This window comes from Caretta caretta, chromosome 9, assembly GCF_965140235.1.
Source record: "Caretta caretta isolate rCarCar2 chromosome 9, rCarCar1.hap1, whole genome shotgun sequence".
Taxonomy (NCBI): Eukaryota; Metazoa; Chordata; order Testudines; family Cheloniidae; genus Caretta; species Caretta caretta.
The window spans coordinates 32,360,414-32,382,567 of NC_134214.1; the positions used below are offsets into that span (position 1 = coordinate 32,360,414).

General features: G+C 41.0%; 2 protein-coding genes across 5 annotated transcripts in view; one reads left to right on the forward strand and one right to left on the reverse strand.

Annotated features, from left to right (window-relative positions):
- The window catches only part of PLS1 (plastin 1), a 90,857-nt gene extending 73,544 nt beyond the window's left edge, over positions 1-17,313 (reverse strand). The window contains exons 1-2 of one of the 2 annotated variants that reach the window (XM_048864708.2): positions 16,998-17,313; positions 12,905-12,922 (exon numbers count right to left, since the gene is read on the reverse strand). The gene's annotated coding sequence lies outside the window, so the exon portion shown is untranslated. The remainder of the gene's footprint in view (positions 1-12,904; positions 12,923-16,997) is intronic. The other variant, XM_048864706.2, reaches the window with a different exon arrangement.
- Positions 17,314-18,765: 1,452 nt separating this feature from the next.
- The window catches only part of ATR (ATR checkpoint kinase), an 81,908-nt gene continuing 78,519 nt past the window's right edge, over positions 18,766-22,154 (forward strand). Inside the window, exons 1-2 of one of the 3 annotated variants that reach the window (XM_048864294.2) lie at positions 18,766-18,968; positions 19,868-19,959. In XM_048864294.2, the coding sequence (XP_048720251.2) occupies positions 18,910-18,968; positions 19,868-19,959 (151 nt within the window). In that variant the 5' untranslated portion in view covers positions 18,766-18,909. The remainder of the gene's footprint in view (positions 18,969-19,867; positions 19,960-22,154) is intronic. The other 2 variants (XM_048864292.2, XM_048864293.2) reach the window with 2 other exon arrangements.

Below are 22,154 nucleotides of genomic sequence, written 5' to 3' on the forward strand. Positions count from 1 at the left end.
ATTATTTGATATTTAAAGGTTTCAGGATCAGTCTTCCTGCACCATCAGATGCATAAGGTCTACTAAAGGTTTATTCTAAATTAATGACTTAGAATTCCACAATGTGAAGAAAGATATGCCTTTAACTTCACCTTACCAATTATAGAACACTATACTTATTATAGCTCAAATCCTGTAAGCCTGTTACTCAGATCATCCTTAGTTTACATTTTGACTTTTCGCTCAGCTAAACTTGGATTCTGAGTATTCTGGATATCAACATAAATTTATAATATCCTTGTTTAAAAATAGGCTTTTAAAATGCCTAACAATGAAATGTGTAACAGTTTGTGCAGATTCATACTCTGAATATAATACTACAATATTCCCTAAGTTTGCAAGACATAATAGTAATAATGATAGCCTTTCCAACTTGCTGTAATGCCTTTTTGCTTTTTAGTTAATTGTATTAGCATTTCTAACATTGCAATATAAATCAATCAATCAATCAGGAGTGTCCCAAATTAAAGTGGAATGTTTCAACCAAGCACAACAAATTTTCTATGACAGCTCTAACACATTTTTTAGCACTTGAGGAAGCAAAGTTCCATACATGCAGCAAAGCTAAATTGTATACAAAGAATTCCTCTTGCTGATAAAGTAATAAAGTATGCTTCTCATTATCATCCTATTGACAACTCAACTCCCCTACAAGGGCAACACATAGTTCTCAGAGAGAGGACTTTGAGATAAGAAATGTATTCCTCTTTCAGTTTTATTTCATTGTATTTACATAAGTGTAAATTTTAGACATTTAGTTTACAACGTTCTGATCCCACTCCGACTGAAGTCAGTGAGAGCATTGCCATTGACTTCAATGGGTGCTGGATCAGACTCTTATAGAGTACTTTTCAACTGAAGATATCAAAACACTCTACATAAATGAGCATTACTATCATCAAAAATCTACAGATGGGTAAACTGAGCCACAGAAGTTCAATAATTTATCCAAAATTGCATAATGTGGTGTTTAGATGATGCTTGTAATTATTAGAACTGGGATCATTGGCTGTTGGAAGTCTGAAAGGACAGGAAACAGGAAGGGGGGCGGAAGTTGAGGAGGTGGAGTGAGAGCTACTGAAGGTGCAGCAGCAGCTTGGTAAAGAGGTTTACACTTTAAAAATAAAGTCCTGTTGAAGTTTGTTAGTACCTTGCCTGGTTGCTACATATTTTGGTAACGAGGATGGATCTTCTACCTCTGAACCCACCTGCACCCTTTCTGCAAAGCCCAGGTGAGCCTCCAATTGCTTTTACTGCCTGGATCCATATGTTTGAGACTTATCTGCTTGAAATCACTGGTACAGAGATTTCTGAAGTAAGAAAGTGTGCTCTGCTAATCCACTGCCTTGAAGCAGAAGGACAACATATATTTTACAATTTTCCCTTGCAGATGATAAATATGAGACTGCACTCACTGCATTAAAGAATTTTTTTCTGCCAAAAGTCAACGTAGTAGCTAATCGCTACAGATTTCGCCAGTGTGAGCAGAAAACAGGGGAGACTATAATGCAGTATATTGCTTCCCTGAGGAGTCTGATTGTAACTTGTGACTTTGGGAATATGGCAGATGAGATGATTTGAGACCAGCTCATTGAGAAAACAACCATGCTTCGTGTAAGAGAACACTTACTTCTAGAACCACACTTACACTAGAAAAAGCAATAACCATTGCTACTCAGATTGAGTCAGCTACAGCTGAAACCAAAATAATGAGTATGGATACAGGAGGCACAGTCCAGGCTGTGACTCCTTTGCAGAAAAGTTCACTATCACTGCAGACAAACGATTACAAGAGTAAAACTAATGGAAAACCACCGAATCAGCAAATTCAAAATACAGTAAAAGCATGCTTTCACTGTGGATCCCCATGACACCTTGCAAGCTACACAGGATGTCTGGCAAAAGTAGCTCAGTGCAATCATTGCAAAAAGATTAGCATTTTGCTAAAGTATGTTGCAGCAGCCAGTTCAATTAACAGGTGCATGCAGTTACAATACCAGATGTTACTGTGCTGAGCGTGGACAAAATCACTACTGCACATATTCCAGAACAAATAAAGTGCACTGTAAACGTTTCTGCCACACCCTCAGGCAAATCACACTCTATTCAGCTGATGTTGGACACTGGCTCAGCAGTATCTATACTACCTGATTCCATCTATTTGCATTGCTTTAAAGATGTGCCTCCTACTGAACCCAAACTTAGTGTGGACAATGGATGCACAAGCTAGTTTCGAAACAGTGAAAGACTTGAATGTACATAGTCCAGTACTTGCACTATTCACTCCTGATGCTTCCTATTATGGACTTAGGGCTGTCCTCACACAACTTCATGAAGACAACACAGAGAGGACTGTTGCATTTGCTTCAAGGACACTAAGTAATGCTGAGAGAAAATATTCTACAGTTGAAAAAGAAGCACTTGCTTGTGTCTGGGCTACTGAAAAATGGAGAACTTACCTGTGGGACCGCACGTTCAAGTTGCACACAGACCACAACCCTTTGACGACGTTGCTCACCACAAAAGGACTGGGAAGAGTAGGATATCGTATTGCTAGATCATCTGCAAGACTACTCTCTTTCAATTATGAACTGGAATATAAGCCTGGAAACCAAAATGTGATTGCCTTTCTTGCCTGCCTTTGCCTTCACCAGATGGTCCACCAGAGGATGAGGATGTAGTAGTTGCGCTTATTACAAGCACTCTCACTGCAGTTACAAGAGAACAATTTCAAGCTGCTTGTTCAGCATGTCCAATTCAACAAAAACTACGGGAATTTCTGACAAAGAGATGGCCCAGTCACCCTAAAAACCTTGACCCAGTTTTGCTGCCTTATTTTAGAGTTCTGGATGAACTTTCTTTGCTTGATATCTGTGTCCTATGAGATACACACTGGCTCCTTGTGCCAGAAGAATTACAGTCAAAACTCATACACCTGGCACATGATACTCATCAAGGAATTGTCAGAACCAAACAACGACTACGGGATCTGTATTGGTGGCCAGGGATGGACTCTCAAACTGAAGCACTCATAAAATCCTGTGTCACTTGCCAAATGCATGATAAGACAGCAGTGACATGCACCCCTCCATTACAGCCTGTTCCTCTTCCTGAATCTGCATGGGAAAAAGTGGCGGTTGACATTGTAGGACCCTTTGATACTGCTCCAAGTGACTGCCATTATGCCATCACTTTAATAGACTATTTCAGTAAATGGCCTGAGGTAGCGTTTACATCGCAAATCTCTTCTGCTACAGTAATTAAGTTCCTCTCTTCAGTTTTTAGCAGGGAAGGTAACCCCAAAGAACTGGTTTCAGATAATGGTAGTCAATTTACTTCCCTGGAGTTTGAAACTTTTCTAGCAGAAAGGAATATTTTACACAGAAGGCCATCCCTATATTACCATCAAGCCAATGAAGAAATCGAACAGGTTAACAGAAGTTTGAAAGAGAGTTTGCAAACGGCTAAACTGGAAAGGCAATTGTGGTTACCCTTCACTACTGATTATTGCAAGCATACCGGGCTACACGACATGCCACAATGCAAAGATCACTCGCAGAGTTACTGCATGGGAAACAGATGAATTCTAAACTGAACATTGCTGGATTGTTAAAGGCACGACCTGATGCCCCAAACAAGGATGATGTGAGAAAAACAGTTGAACAGAACCAAGCAAAGTCTAAGGCTTTCACAGACAAGGCTTTCACAGACAAGGGGTGCTAAGGAACCAAAGTTTGAGTGTGGTTCCTTTGTTAGAATATGAAAACCTGGAATTTTATGCAAAGGGGACCTTAAATTCACAGCTCCTCTTAAAATCTTAGAGAATAAGGGACCTTACATCTATCAACTTTATGATGGGCGGGTATGGAATGCTTCTTATCTTGCACCTGCCTATACACCAAGAGGAGATTATGCCAACATCCAATCTGCATTGGATGACTTCACCGTAGTATCAACACAACAAGGAACTGGAACTGGGGCTTGAGAGACGGCCTGTCAGACCCAGACGACCACCTGTCTGGACTAGAGACTATGTTATATAGTATCTACAGTGTTTTCAGTGTAATATTTCTGCCAACAGTATAGTGCTTTGTTTCATATTTGTTCCTGTGGTTAGAACAACAATGTTTATTTTAATTGGGAGAGTTTCTTAAGAGAGGAGGGAATGTGGTGTTTAGATGTTGCTTGTAATTATTAGAACTGGGAGCACTGGCTGTTGGGAGTCTGAAAGGACAGGAAACAGGAAGGAGGGGAGGGAAGGTGAGGAAGTGGAGTGAGAGCTTCCGAGGGTGCAGCAGCAGCTTGGTAAAGAGGTTTCCACTTTAAAAATAAAGTCCTGTTGAAGTTTGTTAGTACCTTGCCTGGTTGCTACAATACACAGCTAGTTAATGACAGAGCCATGAAAAAAATTAGATCCCCTGATTCCCAAATCTCTGCTCTGGACATTAGAAAATTATTATATTTTTAAATTAGTTGATAAAACATCTTAAAGTTATATGTTTATTTTTAAAATAGAGAGGAGTTCACAGTTTTAAACTTCTGTGCAATGTTTATGAACTATTTACGATATTACTGCTATCTATTATCAAACTAAAACTTATGCTTACCTTTTATATTTTCACTTCAAATCACTGTAGGCCAGATTTTGTCACCCTTACTATATACCTTACTCTGATGAGTAGTCCCACTGAAAACAGAATTTGGCTGTAAAATTCTGGAGCAAACAGAGTAGACAAACAATGATGTAGATCAGTGGTTCCCAAACTTGTTCCACCGCTTGTGCAGAGAAAGCCCCTGGCGGGCCGGGCCGGTTTGTTTACCTGCTGCGTCCGCAGGTTCGGCCGACCGTGGCTCCCAGCGGTTCGCTGCTCCAGGCCAATGGGAGCTGCTGGAAGTGGCACAGGCCGAGGGACGTACTGGCCACCACTTCCAGCACCTCCCAATGGCCTGGAGTAGCGAAGCGCGGCCACTGGGAGCCGCGATCGGCCGAACCTGAGGATGCGGCAGGTAAACAAACTGGCCCAGCTCGCCAGGGGCTTTCCCTGCACAAGCAGCAGAACAAGTTTGGGAACCCCTGATGTAGATCAATCCTATTAAGTGTAATACCTTGATTTTAATTCATTTGCTTACTAAAAAACACAGTGGCCACTTATACAGGGAATAACCAAAAAGACACAGTAGTGTGTTTCATAGGTAAATCACCATCATAAATATTTATTGGAGGGAATTCTATGATGCAACACAACTCTGTGTATTTATTTCTAAGCCATTTTCACTAATATCATCTCAAAGCACAGAAATGGTGAGGCTGTCAAGTACAATCTTATTAAAAAGGAAATTGACAGGTGACAGTCATCAAGTGGTAGCATGTTTGATTGCCACTTGGGGGACTGGCTGTCCTGAATTTTGATCTCAGGAACTCTCTTAGGCTGGCCTAGCAGATAGTGGTAGCTTTGCACTGACACCATGTTGAGTCACAGAGGTAGTAAGCTCTTGTGTTGCTCTCAAGTTGTCCCCACTGGCCTTTATTCAGAGCAGCTTTGAGGGATTTAGGAGAGAGCTGTGTTCAGCCCTCCCTGGCCAAATTGAGGGCTGCTGTGATCTGGGAGCTTTGAGAGTGAGAGGGAAGAACTGAGGTGTTCTTAGGGGAAATATAAATAATGACCTCAGGAATCCTAAACATAATTTGGGATCACTTTTTAAAAGCCTTGATACAAAGAAGCTGTTGCATTTCCCTTTGTATATATGTTTTACAAGAGAGAATATCTTAATCTATTTACAGCACATGCAGGCAAAAGCTCAAGTTGGTTTTGTTTTTGAATTTTTGTTTGCTGTTTTTTATTTGTTTGGCTTTTTGTTGTGTTTTGGGTTTTTTACTATAATAGTATTGACATTATGGGAGGACTGCACTTACAGGAAAGGAATAATATGCAAAACAATTAACTGTTGGCTGACTGCACCAATTCACAACAGACTTTTAGTCTTCAGTCTGAGTTGCCTATATCATGCTTTAATGGCAAGTTTCAGCCTATAGAAAAATATTACAGCTAAATTTTAAACCTCTGACAAAATGGGATATGTGATGGAAATCTGATACATTTACTAATATACACCACTAAATAAGACCCAGAAAAGAGTTTAGTTTTAAATTAGGGCTTATAACTGAATTTAAAAAGTATACTTAAATACAGCTGAAACTTGGCTGTAGTCAAATGCGGTTCTCACACAGCATATTTTCAAATACATACATTAGAAATAAGGTGCATTTTTTTACAATGAGGATCGTTAACCATTGGAACAACTTACCTAGGGATGTGTTGGATTTCTCTACTACCTGAAGTCTTTAAATCAAGACTGGATATCTTTCTGAAAGATCTGCTCTAGCTCAACCAGATATTAGTTATTTGGGAAATCTTTCTAACTATAAGGATAGTTTACCACTGGAATTGGCTTCTGAGGGAGGTTGTGGAATCCGCATTATTATAGGTTTTAAAGAACAGGTTAGACAAACAACTGTCAGGGATGATCTAGGTATACTTGGTCCTGCTTTAACACAAAGGGCTGTACTAGATGTCCTCTTGAGGTCCTTTTCAGCCCTACATTTCTATGATTCTGTGATTATGCATTTGATGCAGGAACCATAATGGTCCTTTCTGACCTTAAAATCTATTAATTCTCTAAGTATCCTATGCTGAAGGGTAAACACATTTAACTCATGGGCCTTGTCTACAATAGACTTCCTGAAAATGTCCTGCCTTTCCTCCTACCAGGGGAGAGACACTGCTGGTGGCAACATTGGAAAGTTTTAGGGGACAAAGTCCAGTGTGGCCACTGCCATGGAGTCTTTCCTCAATGCAAAGCAGACCAACCATACCTCAGATTAGTTCTGTTGCTCTCCTTTGCACTTTAATCAATATCTGGATATACATTTTAGTTAGATGACCAACACATGTAATATAAGTTTTGCTAACAGTCTGTGCTAGATGTGAAAGAGGACACTAGGAACATTTTTCTACTAACATTTAATAATATATGAACTTCAAGATCAAGAAGTTTTAAGTCACTCTGCACCCTTTTCATGATGGTTGTGTTGATCAAACATGTTACAGTGTACCACAGAGGGCTAAATCTGCTCTCACCTTCACAATCTAAGATTCATTAACTTCAGTGAAGTTGTGTGATTGTAATTTAGGGTAGACTTTAATGCTATGTAATCTGTTCTTAATTTGCTGTCAATAATCTCTGGTCTTGTTTTATAACTGTGTTTGTTAACAGAAAGTATGTCATTTTGAAAGTATGAATAAATGTAACAACAAGTGAATGAAATATTTTCCAGACTTTTCATTTAAGTAGAATCCTTTCATGATGAGTTTTGATGTGCTCCACATGCAGAGAAGCAAAATTTCCATTGTGCAAGGGCATAGCAGGATCTACATAGCACTTTAGGCTAATGTCAGTCAAGTTGTATTTGGTTTTATCCAAGGCGTTTATAGAACCATAGTATCTGGGTGGTAGGTACTCTCACAAAGTATTTACCCGCATCCAAGTGGCACTAAGAAAGGCATGACATTATTTTGAAAATTGTGAGAAAAAGAAATCTCTTCTGGTCTGATCCTTAAAACTGAACACACATTTCTCAAAATAAGAGAGGATCAAATACATCAGCTTCAAGAACTTGGTTGTAGGCCCCAGTTTAGTAAGTCTCTTAATCATGTGTAACTTTAACCGCATAAGTGGTCCCATTGACTTTAATGGAACTGCATACAGGCTTAAAGCTATCTATGTGCTTTGCTGGACTGGGGCCAGAGCCATAGAGAATAATTTTTGATCAGTACAGCCAAATTACTATTACAGATGGTGATGACTAAAACTGAATTATCCTTTATTTCTCTTATCTCCATATTTATCCAGTTAGAAAATAGTAATGCTAAATAAAGAACTGCAGACAAAATATAACATCAAAGACCAAATCCTGTGCTGGTTGTTGGAATCTTAACTCCAGCTTCTGAAATCAGTCCCGTGCTGGCAAGGACTATGAGCACTGCAGAAACTGCACAGTGAGCCCCTTGAGGGAAGGAGGACCTCATATTACTCTCTCCTGACTATTTTGCATGATATCAGGAGCAGCACTGTATGATGGTGTGTGTACCCCACGCAGGTCCTGAATGGGTTAATATGGGCCTGCTTATCCAATTTGCTATCTGGCTGCACCTGCAGCGTGGGCCAGACTTAAATGAACATGAGTCCCAGTTGGGAAAGGAACTGGTGGGTTACTATAAACAGAGGAAGTTCAGAGCAGAAGAGGCTAAGTTTAATGTGCTGGCAGGTGGCTGAAAAGGCTGGGGTACAGCTGAGAGAGATGGAAGACTTTCTGACCCCAAATTAAGTCACTCTGGAAACTGAAAGAGAGTCTATTAGAGAGGGAGAATGGATACAAAGTGGTGGGGAGGGGAAGAATAGAGTAGAAGCCGAATCAGATGATGATGATATCAGCAAAAAAAGCAAAGTTTAGGAAGGAAACAAATGAAAATGTTATAATTGCACAATCCCTAGCCAAAGAAATAAGATTAGGTGGTGTTAACCCTGTGAAAATAGCTGAGTGGATTAAAAAAAACATAGGGGATATAGTAATAACCAAGAGATTGCAAGATGCGGATCTTTTAGTTGAATTTAAAAATAAAGAGAATAAATGCTAGGGAAGTTAAAATAATTTGCCAGATACCAAGGTATTTGACTGAAACAAAGGGAGTAATATAGGGAGTGCCATTAGAACTGATTAGTTATGAGATAATTTAGGGATCGGCAACCTTTGGCACGTGGCCCATCAGGGAAATCCGCTGGCCGGCCTGGATGGTTTGTTTACCTGCAGCGTCCGCAGGTTCGGCTGATGGCAGCTCCCACTGGCCCCGGTCCACCGTTCCAGGCCAATGGGGGCTGCGGGAAGTGGCGGCCAGCACATCCCTCAGCCCACGCCACTTCCGGCAGCCCCCATTGGCCTGGAACGGTGAACCGTGGCCAGTGGGAGCAGCCATCAGCCGAACCTGCGGACGCTGCAGGTAAACAAACCATCCAGGCCCGCCAGCGGATTTCTCTGATGGGCCAAAGGTTGCCGATCTGTGAGATAACTGAAAGCACAGGAAAAGATAAAGGGTTAGGAAGTTAGCAACTAACTAACTAGTAAACAAGGAGGAGAAAGCAAGCCATCAACAGCAGTGCTGATTACATTTAAGGCAGGGATTCTACCTGAGGAAGTAATACTTAGGTCATATCTACATTACAGAGTTTTGTCTACAGAAGTTAGCTTTCATCAACAAAATAGTGGAGGTGTACACTCTGCAATGCTCCTCCCATCAATTTAACTCTCCTGCCATGCCAACATAATTAAACCACCTGGATGGGAGGCATAGAGCTTTTTGTGACAAAGTCAGAGCGACGCAGTGTCAGTGTAGACATTGCCTTGTTTACGTCACCCTAAGTGGCCTCCAGGAGGTGTCCCACAATGCCCATCATGACCGCTCTAGTCACCAGTTTGAACTCTGCTGCCCTGCAGCCAGGTACACAGGCATGCACCCCTCCCCCTTTAAAGCCCCAGAACAAAAGGGACATGCTAAGATCAAAGTGCTGAGGCAGGCGTATCAGAAAGCAAGGGATACCTATCATTAGTCTGGTGTGTCACCAAAGATATGCTGCTTCTACAAGCAGCCACCTCCAGTGGCAACGGCCCCATGGATACTTCGTTGGGGCTGAAGGCAGCAGCCAGTGGAGTCAGCCACACACAGCAATCATTACAAAGGTCATACTACTGTAAAAGAAAGCAATACCTGGCTTAATACATTACAGAAAGACACATTACCGGGGTCACTGTCAAAATGCTCCTTCAATCTATCAGTATATAGATGAAAAGTGGAGTCAGTTTTGTCTAATATATACAGGTGGGTCCGAAAAAGAAAAAGCAGAAAAAGTATGGCATATTGCATACCAAAATTTTGAATTAGTACATCTAAAAGAATATCCAATTTTGTAGCTGTCATGACAGCCAAACTAGTAGCAATTATGCTAGCACTAAACTGGAGCTGGATGTGTATGCCCAGCAGTGTCAGTCTTTTTAAAAAAAAATTCAATTTCAGGCCTTATGGTGATTAAAAGGGTGTCTCACTATGGAGTAGTGATTTAATCAATGAAATTATATTTCTAATAACAGAGTTAGTGCAGCTGGGGATATGTGTAGAATTAGCTGGGATCTCAGTGCATATTAGGATAACAGGGAATGAAATAGCAGATAAAGCACGTACAAATACTGTAAGAAATTGAAATATTGACACAGAAATGCCCTTAAGTAAATAGAAATTCAGAAGGCTAATACAGAAAAATTTAAAAGAGGAACGCAAAAAATGTGGATTAACAAAAAAAATTGATTTTTTCAAAATAGTACCCTAGAGTTGAAGATAATATCATTCAGGGCCTGGGTAGGAACAATGAACTGTTTTTGTTTAGAGTACTAATTGGCCTTTGTGGCATAAACAAAAATCTCTTTTGAATAAATATGTACCAGAGGAAAGCTCAGGTTCAAAGAGGAGCTAGAAGGGCTCAGAAAGATACCAAGTCTACTAAGAAAATTAAAATATGCAGGATAACGTCTGTAAGCCATCTCAGTGGGAGGGAGGGATGGAACATTTCTCAGTGTAATGAGGCTTTCACCAACTGTACACTGTGGGGGCGTGGGGAGGGGGCAAAATCAGTCAGTCAAATGATAATTATGGGAAAAGAATCTGCCAAGAAAATCCAGAAACCATTTTTCCTCACAAAGAAAAATCATACATTTTAAGTACAATTTAGAGTAGTAGTTTAATTGCACTGTGCCAGATTTGAATTGCAAAGAAGAAATGAAGAAAGAATTTGGCTAGCAATTTGTACCACTGTACTGAATAAGCACGGTTTTATTTAGAGCATTTATTAACATTGAATGTACTGAGAATTTTTTTTGTTAAACCTGTTTAGAAAAGGAAGACTTGTGCTTTTTGCAAAAATAATTTGTACTATGCAGCTGCCTAGCTAAGGAGAGTTGTAACACATAATACAGATCAAAGTCCCTACTAACTATCTGAAATCTACTTATCAAAAACAACTCAATCCTGCAGCTCATACTGTGACAAATCCTTTAAATTAGCATTCAAGCAAATAAAATCTTCCTGTTCATATAAGGCCTGGTAAGTCAGCTTTTATCTCATGTCAGAGGTGTTACCAGAGGGTGGTTCATAAATGCAGACTGAAATTTACCAATGACTATAGTAGGAGAAAAAGGTTAGCTAATTTTAAGTGAGCTGTAGCTCACGAAAGCTTATGCTCAAATAAATTGGTTAGTCTCTAAGGTGCCACAAGTACTCCTTTTCTTTTTGCGAATACAGACTAACACGGCTGTTACTCTGAAACCTACACTAACTTTGATACCTGAGCAGATTGCTTTGGCTAATACCTGTTACTGATAAGGGAACATGCACAAGAGAACACCAGAAGAAAGATGATAATCACCTCCCCACCAGCATATACACATTTCTTTTCCTTTATAAATAATTTATCCCTGAGGCTTAGTGATGTTGTAAATGAATCTACTGTAATCTCTCTGATGAGCTGTTATAATGCATCATCTTTATTCCTTTTAGAAACATCTAACTAGAATAATTCAGAGTCTAAAAAAAAACAGGAACACATCCATTTTTTTATATTTAGTAGTATGAAAAACAAACATAGTATAATAAGATGATTGCTGGTACATGGGTGTCTACACCCATTCTGATTAAATGGAAAACATTCAAAAGGTCAGTATAATCTAATGGGTCAATGAACCAAAGATTAAATCATGTAACTAGTAATTATATCACACATACATGGGAGAGCAGAAGAGGAGTCCCCTTTATTAAATGTTTGATTCTGCTGCCCTCCCTCCCCCTTTTTTTAACATGAATAGCTCCAATAAAGTCGAAATGGTTTCCCAATAAAATCGGACATGGAAGACTACTAAGACTTGTAGTCATCATATAGATTTCAAAGGTGGTGGTGTCTTTTATATTAATAACCAGAACTCCTTATTTATATAATTCCATCTAACTAACATTAGTTTTTTTTTAAATATCCTTTTCCATACCATAATAAGTGATGAACATTACTCAAGTGCTTGAACTTTGAGGCTGAAATGGATTGGTGTTATGACATTCTATAGGACATGGTTGACAAACCTCCGCAAATCCTCTATACCCAAAAGTCATGGTGTTGGCTTGGCCAGATTTCTTTTTTTAGTACTGCATGTAGAATGTATTGCTTCCTAGTAGATGTCAGGATACATGGGCTCCTTAGCTACTGTGATTATTCTATAATCAGATCCTATCACAGGTATCATCCAGTGCCATTGTGTTGATCAGTTTTAGATCCAATGACTGCTTGGTTTCTCACAGCAACAATTACCCCCAAGAATGTGAAGAATTTCTGCCATAAGTATACCACATGTCTTTCTGAGTGCTATGAAAATATTCTCTTTAATTAGTCACTGGTATAAAAAGGCAGGTCCTGGATGCTATTGGCATGTGAAATGGGTGCTAAACATAAGGATATAGGTGCAAACTTTTGTATGAAATGAAATCTGTTCCATACACACAAAGCCCATGTATTTTTGATTTTATGCTGGTGGAATGCAGAAGCTCTGGGAACATAAAATCCACCCTTCCAATTCAATTAATTGTAAAAACAGGTATAATTTGTTGATTTAAGCACATTTATTTTGCATATTTTGACATATGACATTGACAGTTTATGAATCTCTAACTTTTTAAATCTCAATATCTACTGTTATTTAATAATTTTCCAGACCTACCTCCATAATTTCCAGCATCTGTGAAGCATTGATATTATCCAGCAAAATTACATATATGAAAAATAAAAATATAAATAGGCTTGGCAGAATTCAATTTTTATAGCACCCAAAAAGGTGTTAGATGCTTTACAAATATGCAAGACCAATCCCAACCCCAAATAATTTACTAATCATGCAGACAGTTACACATATGCTTAAATTTACACTGTGAGTAAACTCATTTAAATCAGTGGGACTTCTCATGTAAGTTAAATTAAGCTAAAGCATACGTGTTTGCAGGGCTTATATAGATAACATATAGATCTAAAACAAAAGAGACAAGAAACATTTTTGTTTGTGATGTGTTATATTTTGTTTCCTTGCTCTATCTATTGTAACAGATTTTGTCATATAGTTGAATTTCTACCCATTTGCTTTTTAGTGGCCAGTTAGTTTTCAATCCTTACCTTATGTTTTATTTTAAAATCTTTTCTTCTAATCAATTTTTATTTATTTCTTATTCTATTTTTGGTAATCAAACTAATATTACAATTCTTGGATTCATTTTAAGGACTGGATTTTACTTTCATTTTAACTTGTGCCATTCCATTCTAGTTTTATGATGTACAGGAAACAGTATAAAGTACATGGCAATCATCCATTCTGTCAGATAGGTGAGTGCAAACCTTCATGACCATACCTGGAAATAAACCTTCAGGTAAACACATGGCTATCAGGTGTATTTGTAGCCCTATACAACTGATAAATTATAATCAGAACCTTGCTCTCACATAAAATTGGTATCTATAAGGCCCAGGTATTCATTCCACCAACCTGACTGCCCTTGCTCTGAGCAAGTCTGACCATCATGCCATCCTCCACTGGGTCAACATTCCCTAATGCAGCAAATGCCAGCACAGCAGCTGCATTGTGCATTGGTTTATGATGGAGTATACCAGGCATTCTGTGCCTCCTGCCAAAGACCTGACTGCCTTAGTGTCCCTGCCCTCAGAAGTGGCCCTTTAAGAAGAGATGGGCAGTGAATTTGGCCCTTCAGGCTTTGCCTTGGGTCAGCTGCTGGAGGAACAAGAACTACTTAGTCGTCCTGCATCTAGAAGGACTAAAAGCAGGCAGAGGCCAACCAGGGCCCATCAGGCCAGATAAAAAAGGCTGTCTGCTTCTATTAAAGGTCAATTCTGTGTGAAGTCAGGCCTGTCAGAGACTAATTCTGAGTGTACTTTTTGTTTAGGTCAATGAGAGACTTATGATTTATTTTGTGGAGAATAAGGCTTAGGTGGCTTATCCTGAGTTAGACATTAACTGGGCTCCTGAAAATTAGGCAAGCTCATTTCTCAAGATGCCCCCTGGCTCAGGTGAGTCAGTGACATGGTTGTGACCCAGGGACCTCTTTGTACCAACTGGGAGAGGGTTCAGAGGTACATAAGTGTTACAAGGCCTCGTGTCTACATACTAGTCTGCCAAGGAATGTCATGTAAGGCCTCTAATGAAAGTCTGTGTCACACTGGTCATGATAATAATTGTGAGATGTATGTGCAGATAGTGTGTAGGAAGATATGTATATACATATTGTAAATTATGTTCTTAAGGCCTTGTAGTTAAAGGGAGATCCGTCATGTCTTGAGACAAACTTCTCCAGACAGTAGGTGGGAGACACATATTTCCTTATCTAAGGATTGTGTTTCTTACAATAGAAGTCTATTAATATACAAAATCAAATGCTAATTAGGAGTTTGCTGGGACTTCAGAAGAAAATGAGAAAGGCAGCAGAGGGAGATAGAAGAAGTGATCCTTGCAAAAAAAAAAAAGTTACTGAGCCATTTATTGTCTGTCTGGTCTTTGTTAATGGATACTGAAACAGGGATGGTTCTGGGTTTTGTGGGGCCTGTAAAATGTAAGCCATAGAGAGCCTCTAGAACAGTGCTTCTCAAGCTATCTGATGTGGGGGACCGGCAATTTTTTTTCCAATGTGCGCGCAGACCGGCAGCCGATGGCTCGCTGATTGGCACGGGTCCGCGGACCACCACTTTGAGTAACACTGCTCTCGAAGATTTCCATAGCCCACATAGCACATTGGGATTTGAGTATGGAGCAGGTCAAGGTTTCTTGCCATAAGGGGAATATTGGAGAGTTTTAGCAATAGGGCAGGGCAGGCACAGGGAGATTTGGCAATAAGGTTACATCACTTGGAAGGAAGTAGCAGGGATAGCTTTGACAAGTGGGAGAAACTTAGGATCCCACAATTAATTTTTCATATTTTGTCAGGGCACTTGGTTGTGGTGGACTGTTGAGTGAGGCCACTTCATAGAAGAGGCACTCACACAAACAGCAGGAGTGTCACATACTGACATAATTGGCATATGCTCGTAGCTGGCTCTATATTAAAATGAAATTATATATAATCCTGAATTTATGACACAGTGAAATGTTATAGAAATATATGTCATAAATGCATTATTGTGATTTCACTGCTGGACTAGGAGGCTTGTAAGGAAAAATACTTATTTAAGCACTTCTGTGTCCTAGTGGTGCTCTTATGTGCCCTATGGCCTAATAAATGTGTGCTATACACCCTCTCTGGGCTTGCGATTGGAATTAAAAAAATGCTAATACTCTACCCACATTGGTCCTACAGTCCCAAAATAACTAGATGTTTTCCCTAAAATTACCAGCAATTAAACAGTTAATAATGTTGACATTTGAACTGCCACTGTGTACAAAGTTAACACAAATAGTGCAGTTCACATTTTTTTCTATTGTTTCTGCTTAGCTGAAGACTCAGGAAAACAGTGCTGCATCAGTTCATATTTGGAAGGTTATCTTCACAACCCGAAGGGTTGGACAATTGGTTTTTAAATTAAAGCTTAAATTCTGCAGATATGTATATACCTACTAGAAAATTGCAAATTGGATCCCTAGTTTAATCTGATCTCTGGTCTTTTCATCCCAAAATTTGATGCCACATGGCAGGCACCAGGCAAAGCTTAGGGCTTCTGACTGCACATTGGGAATGACACTCAAAGGGGTTAGTATATATGTTCAACTAGCAGCCAATACTGCAATAAATAATTTTAAAAAATAAAGATTAAATACAATTGTGTGTTTGAAAGTCTCCTGAAATATCCCAGTTCCTTCCTATCATATCAAATAGGGCTTTGATCTTGAAAGGGTAGATCAAGCAGACAGATATTTAAATTTAGCTGTATATATGTCATGTAAGGGGGGGGGAGGAGTGTGATCAGTTATGAATGAAAAGCGAACTCCCAACAACTTCCTGAAGAGAATTCATTTAAAATGATTCAGAAATTGGGACACAGACACATCCATTTCATTTCCTTGTCTGTTTTATATGCAACATTCAACATTCAGAGCTGGGAAAGTGGCACCAGAAACAGAACCCACAAAAAGGGTTTTATTTCAGCCTGTGATTACATACAACACCATAAACAATGCAAGCAAGACGTTCATATGATTGAAAACAAATACAATAAAGACAGTATGTCCCAGTTAGAAAAGCAAAATCAAAACTACAATCTCCTCTTGCCTAGTCTCCTGGCTATTAATATCTACATTTAGACTCACACACTGAGAAAACTCGTTCTTTGTTTCCATATCCTGCAGACTCACTATGTAGGGCAATATATGATTCATCAGAGCTCCTTATGCTCCATCATAACCTATTCACTCTATTAAAATATACCTTTAATTTGGTGTCTGGTGTGAGGAAGCAGGTTGTCAAGGTGAGATCTGATCGGTCTAGCTCCTCATGATCAACTTGTTGAGAGCGCCTTTTGGGGGCTTTTATTCTGTTTTTCTTACTTTATGTGTTAAAGTCTGTTTGTTTAAAATGATTAAAATGAAAATTTAAAAATAACCTGAGTGTTTTAAAATATATTGAATATAACTCTCCCAATGAGAGCAGCAGCTGGCTGGCTAGAATGAATTGTAAAAAGCGTAAAGTTGATCAGTGCCGGAGATATTCTGGGAACCGCAGTAAATGCATCTTGTCAGCAAAGCCAAGGAAACCCACCCCCTCTCCCTCCAAAAGGTGGCTGGAGGGCACATTTAACACAAGGGTTTGTCCAGACCCCTTTACCTGCTGCTGGTCTTGTATCAGCTCCTGCTCCTGCTCCTGCTCCAGCCGCTGCTACAATACTTGATGCGAACTAGACACCTGCTGCCAGGAGCCACCGAACATCCGCTGGACAGGCAGCTGCAGAGGCCAATCCTACTGCGTCCCTGGAGTGGGGCTCGGCTCCGAGTGGCGAGCTCCCTCCAGAGGGCTGGGCTTGACTGAGTGGCACTACCAAGGTGTCCGTGTCCAGTGTCTTCATTAGATAGTCCTGTGGCTGAAGGAATTAAATAGTCGTTGGGAGATGGTGGGGTGGGTACTAGGAATCCCTGCCCTTGAGGAGAGAGATAGAGGGGGAAACCAGGGGCCCTGCTCTTGCTGGGAATTCGTGAGGTAACCCGGAGGGTGTCATTTTCTTAGCGCAGGGGCATCATAGGGCAACAGAATTCACTGCTTTAAAACTCTCTTGACAAAAAAATGTATTAACATGGGATGATGCAGGGCAGAGTCCACGACCCCCATTCCGGGCAGGGAGCAGGAGGAGCGGGCTGGCTGCCTCCCGAATAAGAGCCTCGCTCGGTTTTGCGTATCCTCGCTCCGGTGTAGTGAAGAATAGCGAGATGATCAAACAAAAATAATCCTGGGCCAGGGCGTCCCATACTGGTCAGCTTGCACTGAGGAACCCACGGTTCAGCGACCCCTTAAATCTGACGTCTAGGCTACTACCCTGCTGCTCACACGCCTAAAACCAACCGTGAGTCTGAGAACTTTTCCTCCCGCTTAAATCTCCAGGGGAGCGCCTCGGACTTGCGCTGTGCTGTGAGTCTGCTGGTGACTTGAAGGAACTTTCTCTGCATAATTATCCACGAGATCTAATTGTAGAGCCAAATTTACCTCAGACCCCTTTCATTACTAGACACCAACGGGGAAAAAATAGCTCACGAAGCAGAAAAATGTTATTGATGATTACAAAATATGATTTCCATCTCATGATGAACTTCCTGCATTCCTATTTCTCTTGTGACCGTTTTCCCTCCCTCTTTTTGTTTTACACACGTGATCCCTGAAAAGTTGGTAGGTTGCTGTTGGCAGTGATAAATCTCTGTAGGGTAATTAAAATTTGGTATTGAAAAAACTGCTTGAGTTTTAAATCAGGTGAATAAATACACAGTACTTGTAAATCTATTCTCTGGATTGAATGGCTTCAAATATTTTCTGTACAATATTGGAGTGAATGAAAAAGAAGATTGCCACTACATTCAGTGTATTTGAGACAGAGAAACTGGGGCGCTGTCATCCCCGTAGCAATAAAAGATACTAAGATCCCTGCATACTTGCCGGTATGCTGATTTGCTCAACTGGGGTGAACAAACTGTCTAGAGAAAAAAGAAAAGGAGTACTTGTGGCACCTTAGAGACTAACCAATTTATTTAGTCTCTAAGGTGCCACAAGTACTCCTTTTCTTTTTGCGAATACAGACTAACACGGCTGTTCCTCTGAAAACTGTCTAGAGACTATGCTATTTCTGCATTTTCACTTTTAAACCCTGAATGTACAACACCTGCAGCCAGCACATTGCTGATCTGTAGTGAATTATCAGCAGTAGATTAATTATGTATTTGTTAAAAAGTGTTTCCTGTTCAGCCCTCAAAGTCTGTGGTGAATACATTCTTCACTGATTTCTCTCATGTATTGCTCTTAGCTGAGGCAAAGCTGTGCGTGCGGCGCGTCAGAGCAATAGACCAGCCTCTACCAGGGAGTAAGGAGGAAGGAGAACGCGTTTACTCTACGGCCTGCTAGGAACTGACTGAGTCGTTTTGAGCCTAGCCGGGCACCGTCTAGCGCTCTCTCTCTCCCTCCTCAGAGAGCAGCACTAGTGGCGGCGTTTTCCAACCAGCGGGGCTGCTGCCGCTGGGGCCGGGGCTGGCTCGCCGCAATGGCCGAGCAGGGGTTGGAGCTGGCCTCTATGATCCCAGCCCTCAGGGAGCTGGGCAGGTAGGTCTGCAGCGACCCCGCACAGACACCGCCTTTCCCCGCTCCTCTCAGAGGCAGGAGCCCGCGGCTGCGCCTGCTGGAGCTCCGCCATGTCCCGTGAAAACCCACTTAGCAAACGCTTGGTTGTCAGCGCTGGTCCCGAGACCAGCATTATAGCAGAGCCGTAGCATAGCTTCCTTATATTGCAGTGGCAGCTGGGTCCCCAGGCTGTGATGATGATTTACATGCCGTGCTATTAAAACCAACTAGAAATAACACTTTACATGTTATTTGAAACAGCTAGTGCAAAAAATCCCTCATCATGATGGTTGACTCCAGGCACAGTCCTCTCTGGCCTCATCTACTCTCCTCCTATTCTAAAATCTACGAAGCCCTTTTTAGTGTCAACCTCTGACTGTCTCTCTGCTACTGCTTTATTATTAACTTTGTCTTTGTGCTGTTTAACTCTGCAAGGCTTTGTGGACCACTTGTTTGTTTATAGGTTTATCTACGATGCTCACTCACTGCAATATCTTAGCACCTCAGAAATGCTAATGATTTATCCTCACAACAATGCTATGAAGTAGGAAAGTACTATTAGTACCATTATACAGCGAGGACAATTAAGATGCAGTGATGTTAAATTGTTCTAAGTTACATGACAAGACTGTGGGAAAGCCAGGAATAGAAACCAGATTTGCTGCATCCCAGTGCAGTAGCTGTGACAATCCTGCTTCTCTCATACATAGTACAACCTTTTCTGATTTTAGACTTTTAGAAGGAACCAATGCCAAATTTGAAATTCGATGTATAATATTGTATTGCTCAGACAATTTAAATAACTGGTCTTTTTAACTTTAAGATGAAAAAGTATTCAGGTGGTAATATACATTTTATAACTAGCTTTATTTTTAATTTAGTGCCAGTCCGGAGGAATATAATACTGTTGTGCAGAAGCCAAGACAAATTCTCTGCCAGTTCATTGGCAGAATACTTACAGATGTAGATGTTGGTAAGTAAAGCAGGTTTTTAGTGGCATATCCCTTTCCTTCAAATACTGTAGAACCCTGCTAATCTGCATTTTGTACATTCTTATCAAAAACTTGGTACTCTCTTCCCCTCACTTCAACAAACATTTAGTAACAGAACAAGGTGTCATGTTGTCTTGATTTAATTATTTTTGTAAAATATATAACAAAGTACTTACTAGTATAATATAAAATAGTATATTTAAACCTAAACTGTAATTGTCAGAATAAATAAACAGCTATTATGATGCATTAAATATGCAGGGTTCTGTATAGTAAAATGTACTTTTGAGGTTCAGAACCTGAAAACCCTTACTTGCAGGTGAGTAGTACCATACCAAATTCATGGTCCATTCTGGTCAATTTCATGGCCAGAGGGTTTTAAAATTGGTCAGTTTCATGATTTCAGATGTTTACATCTGAAATTTCATGCTGTTGTGACTGTGGGGGTCCTGACCCAAAATGGGATCATGGGGCGGGGGGGGGGGGGGTTGCAAAGTTGTTGTGGTGGGTCCTAAGATTGCCACCCTCACTTCTGTGCTGCCTAGGCTGCAATCTCTGAGCTTCCTGCAGTTACAGGAGGTTCTTGGAGGTGGAAGTGGGTAGGATCTCCCCCATGCTGCTAGGAGCACCCCAGCTGGGGCCTCCTAACTGCTAGTCCAAGCCAGTGACAGATTAAGGTAGGGGCCCCTGGCCAATTTGGGAGCCCCGCCCCCCCCAGAAAAATAGGTGCCCCAGAAGAAGCCCTAGGGTGGAAGCTCCAACTGGGTCACCCCGAGTCCCATCAGGAGCACTGGGGGAAGGAGCCCTGAGCTGCAGCTTCAGGGCTGAAGCCTTGAGCCCAGACTGCCCTGAGCCGTGGCTGGGGGGCAGAAGCCCCGAGCCCAGGCTGCCCCGAGCTCTGGCTGAAGTGGCAGAAGTCCAGAGTTTGGCTGCTTCAGCTGCAGGGGGGTGGTAGCCCCGAGCCCCGGCTGGTGCGGGGGAGAGGGGTGGAAGCCCTGAGCCCGAGCTGCCAGAAGAGGAAGCTCAGTGCCTGGAGCTGCAAGGTGGGGGTGCAGAACCCCAGAGCCTGGGCTGCCCCAGCGGCAGCTACCAGGAGCAGGAACCTGCAGCCTGGTAGGAGCTGCTTGGGGAGGAAGCCCAGAGCTTGGCGCTCGGAGCTGCAGCAGGAGCCACGTGGGGGTGGGGAGCACGGAAGCCTGGAGCCCAACTCTCAGGCTGCTGCAATGCAGGAGTGAGGGTGTACCATCCTCATTTCTGTGTTGCCTTTGGAGATGGGTGTGATCTCCCCACCAAGAGCAGCCATGCCAGGGAAGGGCAACTCCTGTCCCTCCCCAGTGTGTCTGGACTATTGGCTAGGAGCCCTGGGCTCCCATCGGCAAGGGGAAGGGATGATTTCATGGTCCATGACATGTTTTTCACGGCTGTGAAATTGGTAGGACCCTACTCACATAAAAAGGATTTGCAGGATTGAGTTCTTATGTCAATATTTGTAGTTAATTTTTTAATTTTAGATGACTGTTATAATAAATGTTAATACTTGTTAATTCATAGTGGAGCTTCTAGTTGTCTGTGAATTAACAAAGCTCTGCTGTTTCTGGAATACATGCATCCCCTTTGTCTTGTACTTATATAACAACTTTTCTGCAAATATACAAATAGATATGTAATAATAGATTCTTTCAGGGATATGATCTCATCCAGTAGATTAGATATGGCTCTTTACTTAATGAACTAGTCATGTAAGTAACATGCACATATGTAACATACACTATTATGTGTTTGTTATTTCTTGAGATGCATGAGGTGATTAAGATCTTCTATTTTATCTCACTATTTTTCTACTAGTAAAAAACAATCTGCTTTGAATGTTGCTTCTGAATACGTGGACATTATCACATAAATCCTCTGGTAACTTAATTACTATCTGATCATGAGAATTTTGTATAAATAACTTCTCCCGTATCTTTTTCTATAAACCATGAGGATTTAGAAAAATCTGAGATGGTGTAGTGACGGGTTAGATGTTTTTGGTTTGTTGTGCAAGCTAACTATGGGATAATCCAGGATTTCTTGATTATTTCATTGAATGTATTGGATTCAACAGGCTGTGGGGATGGTGAGAGGGGTCTTACATTTCTTCCAGCTTTAGAATAATTTTTACTGTGTTTTCTGTTTG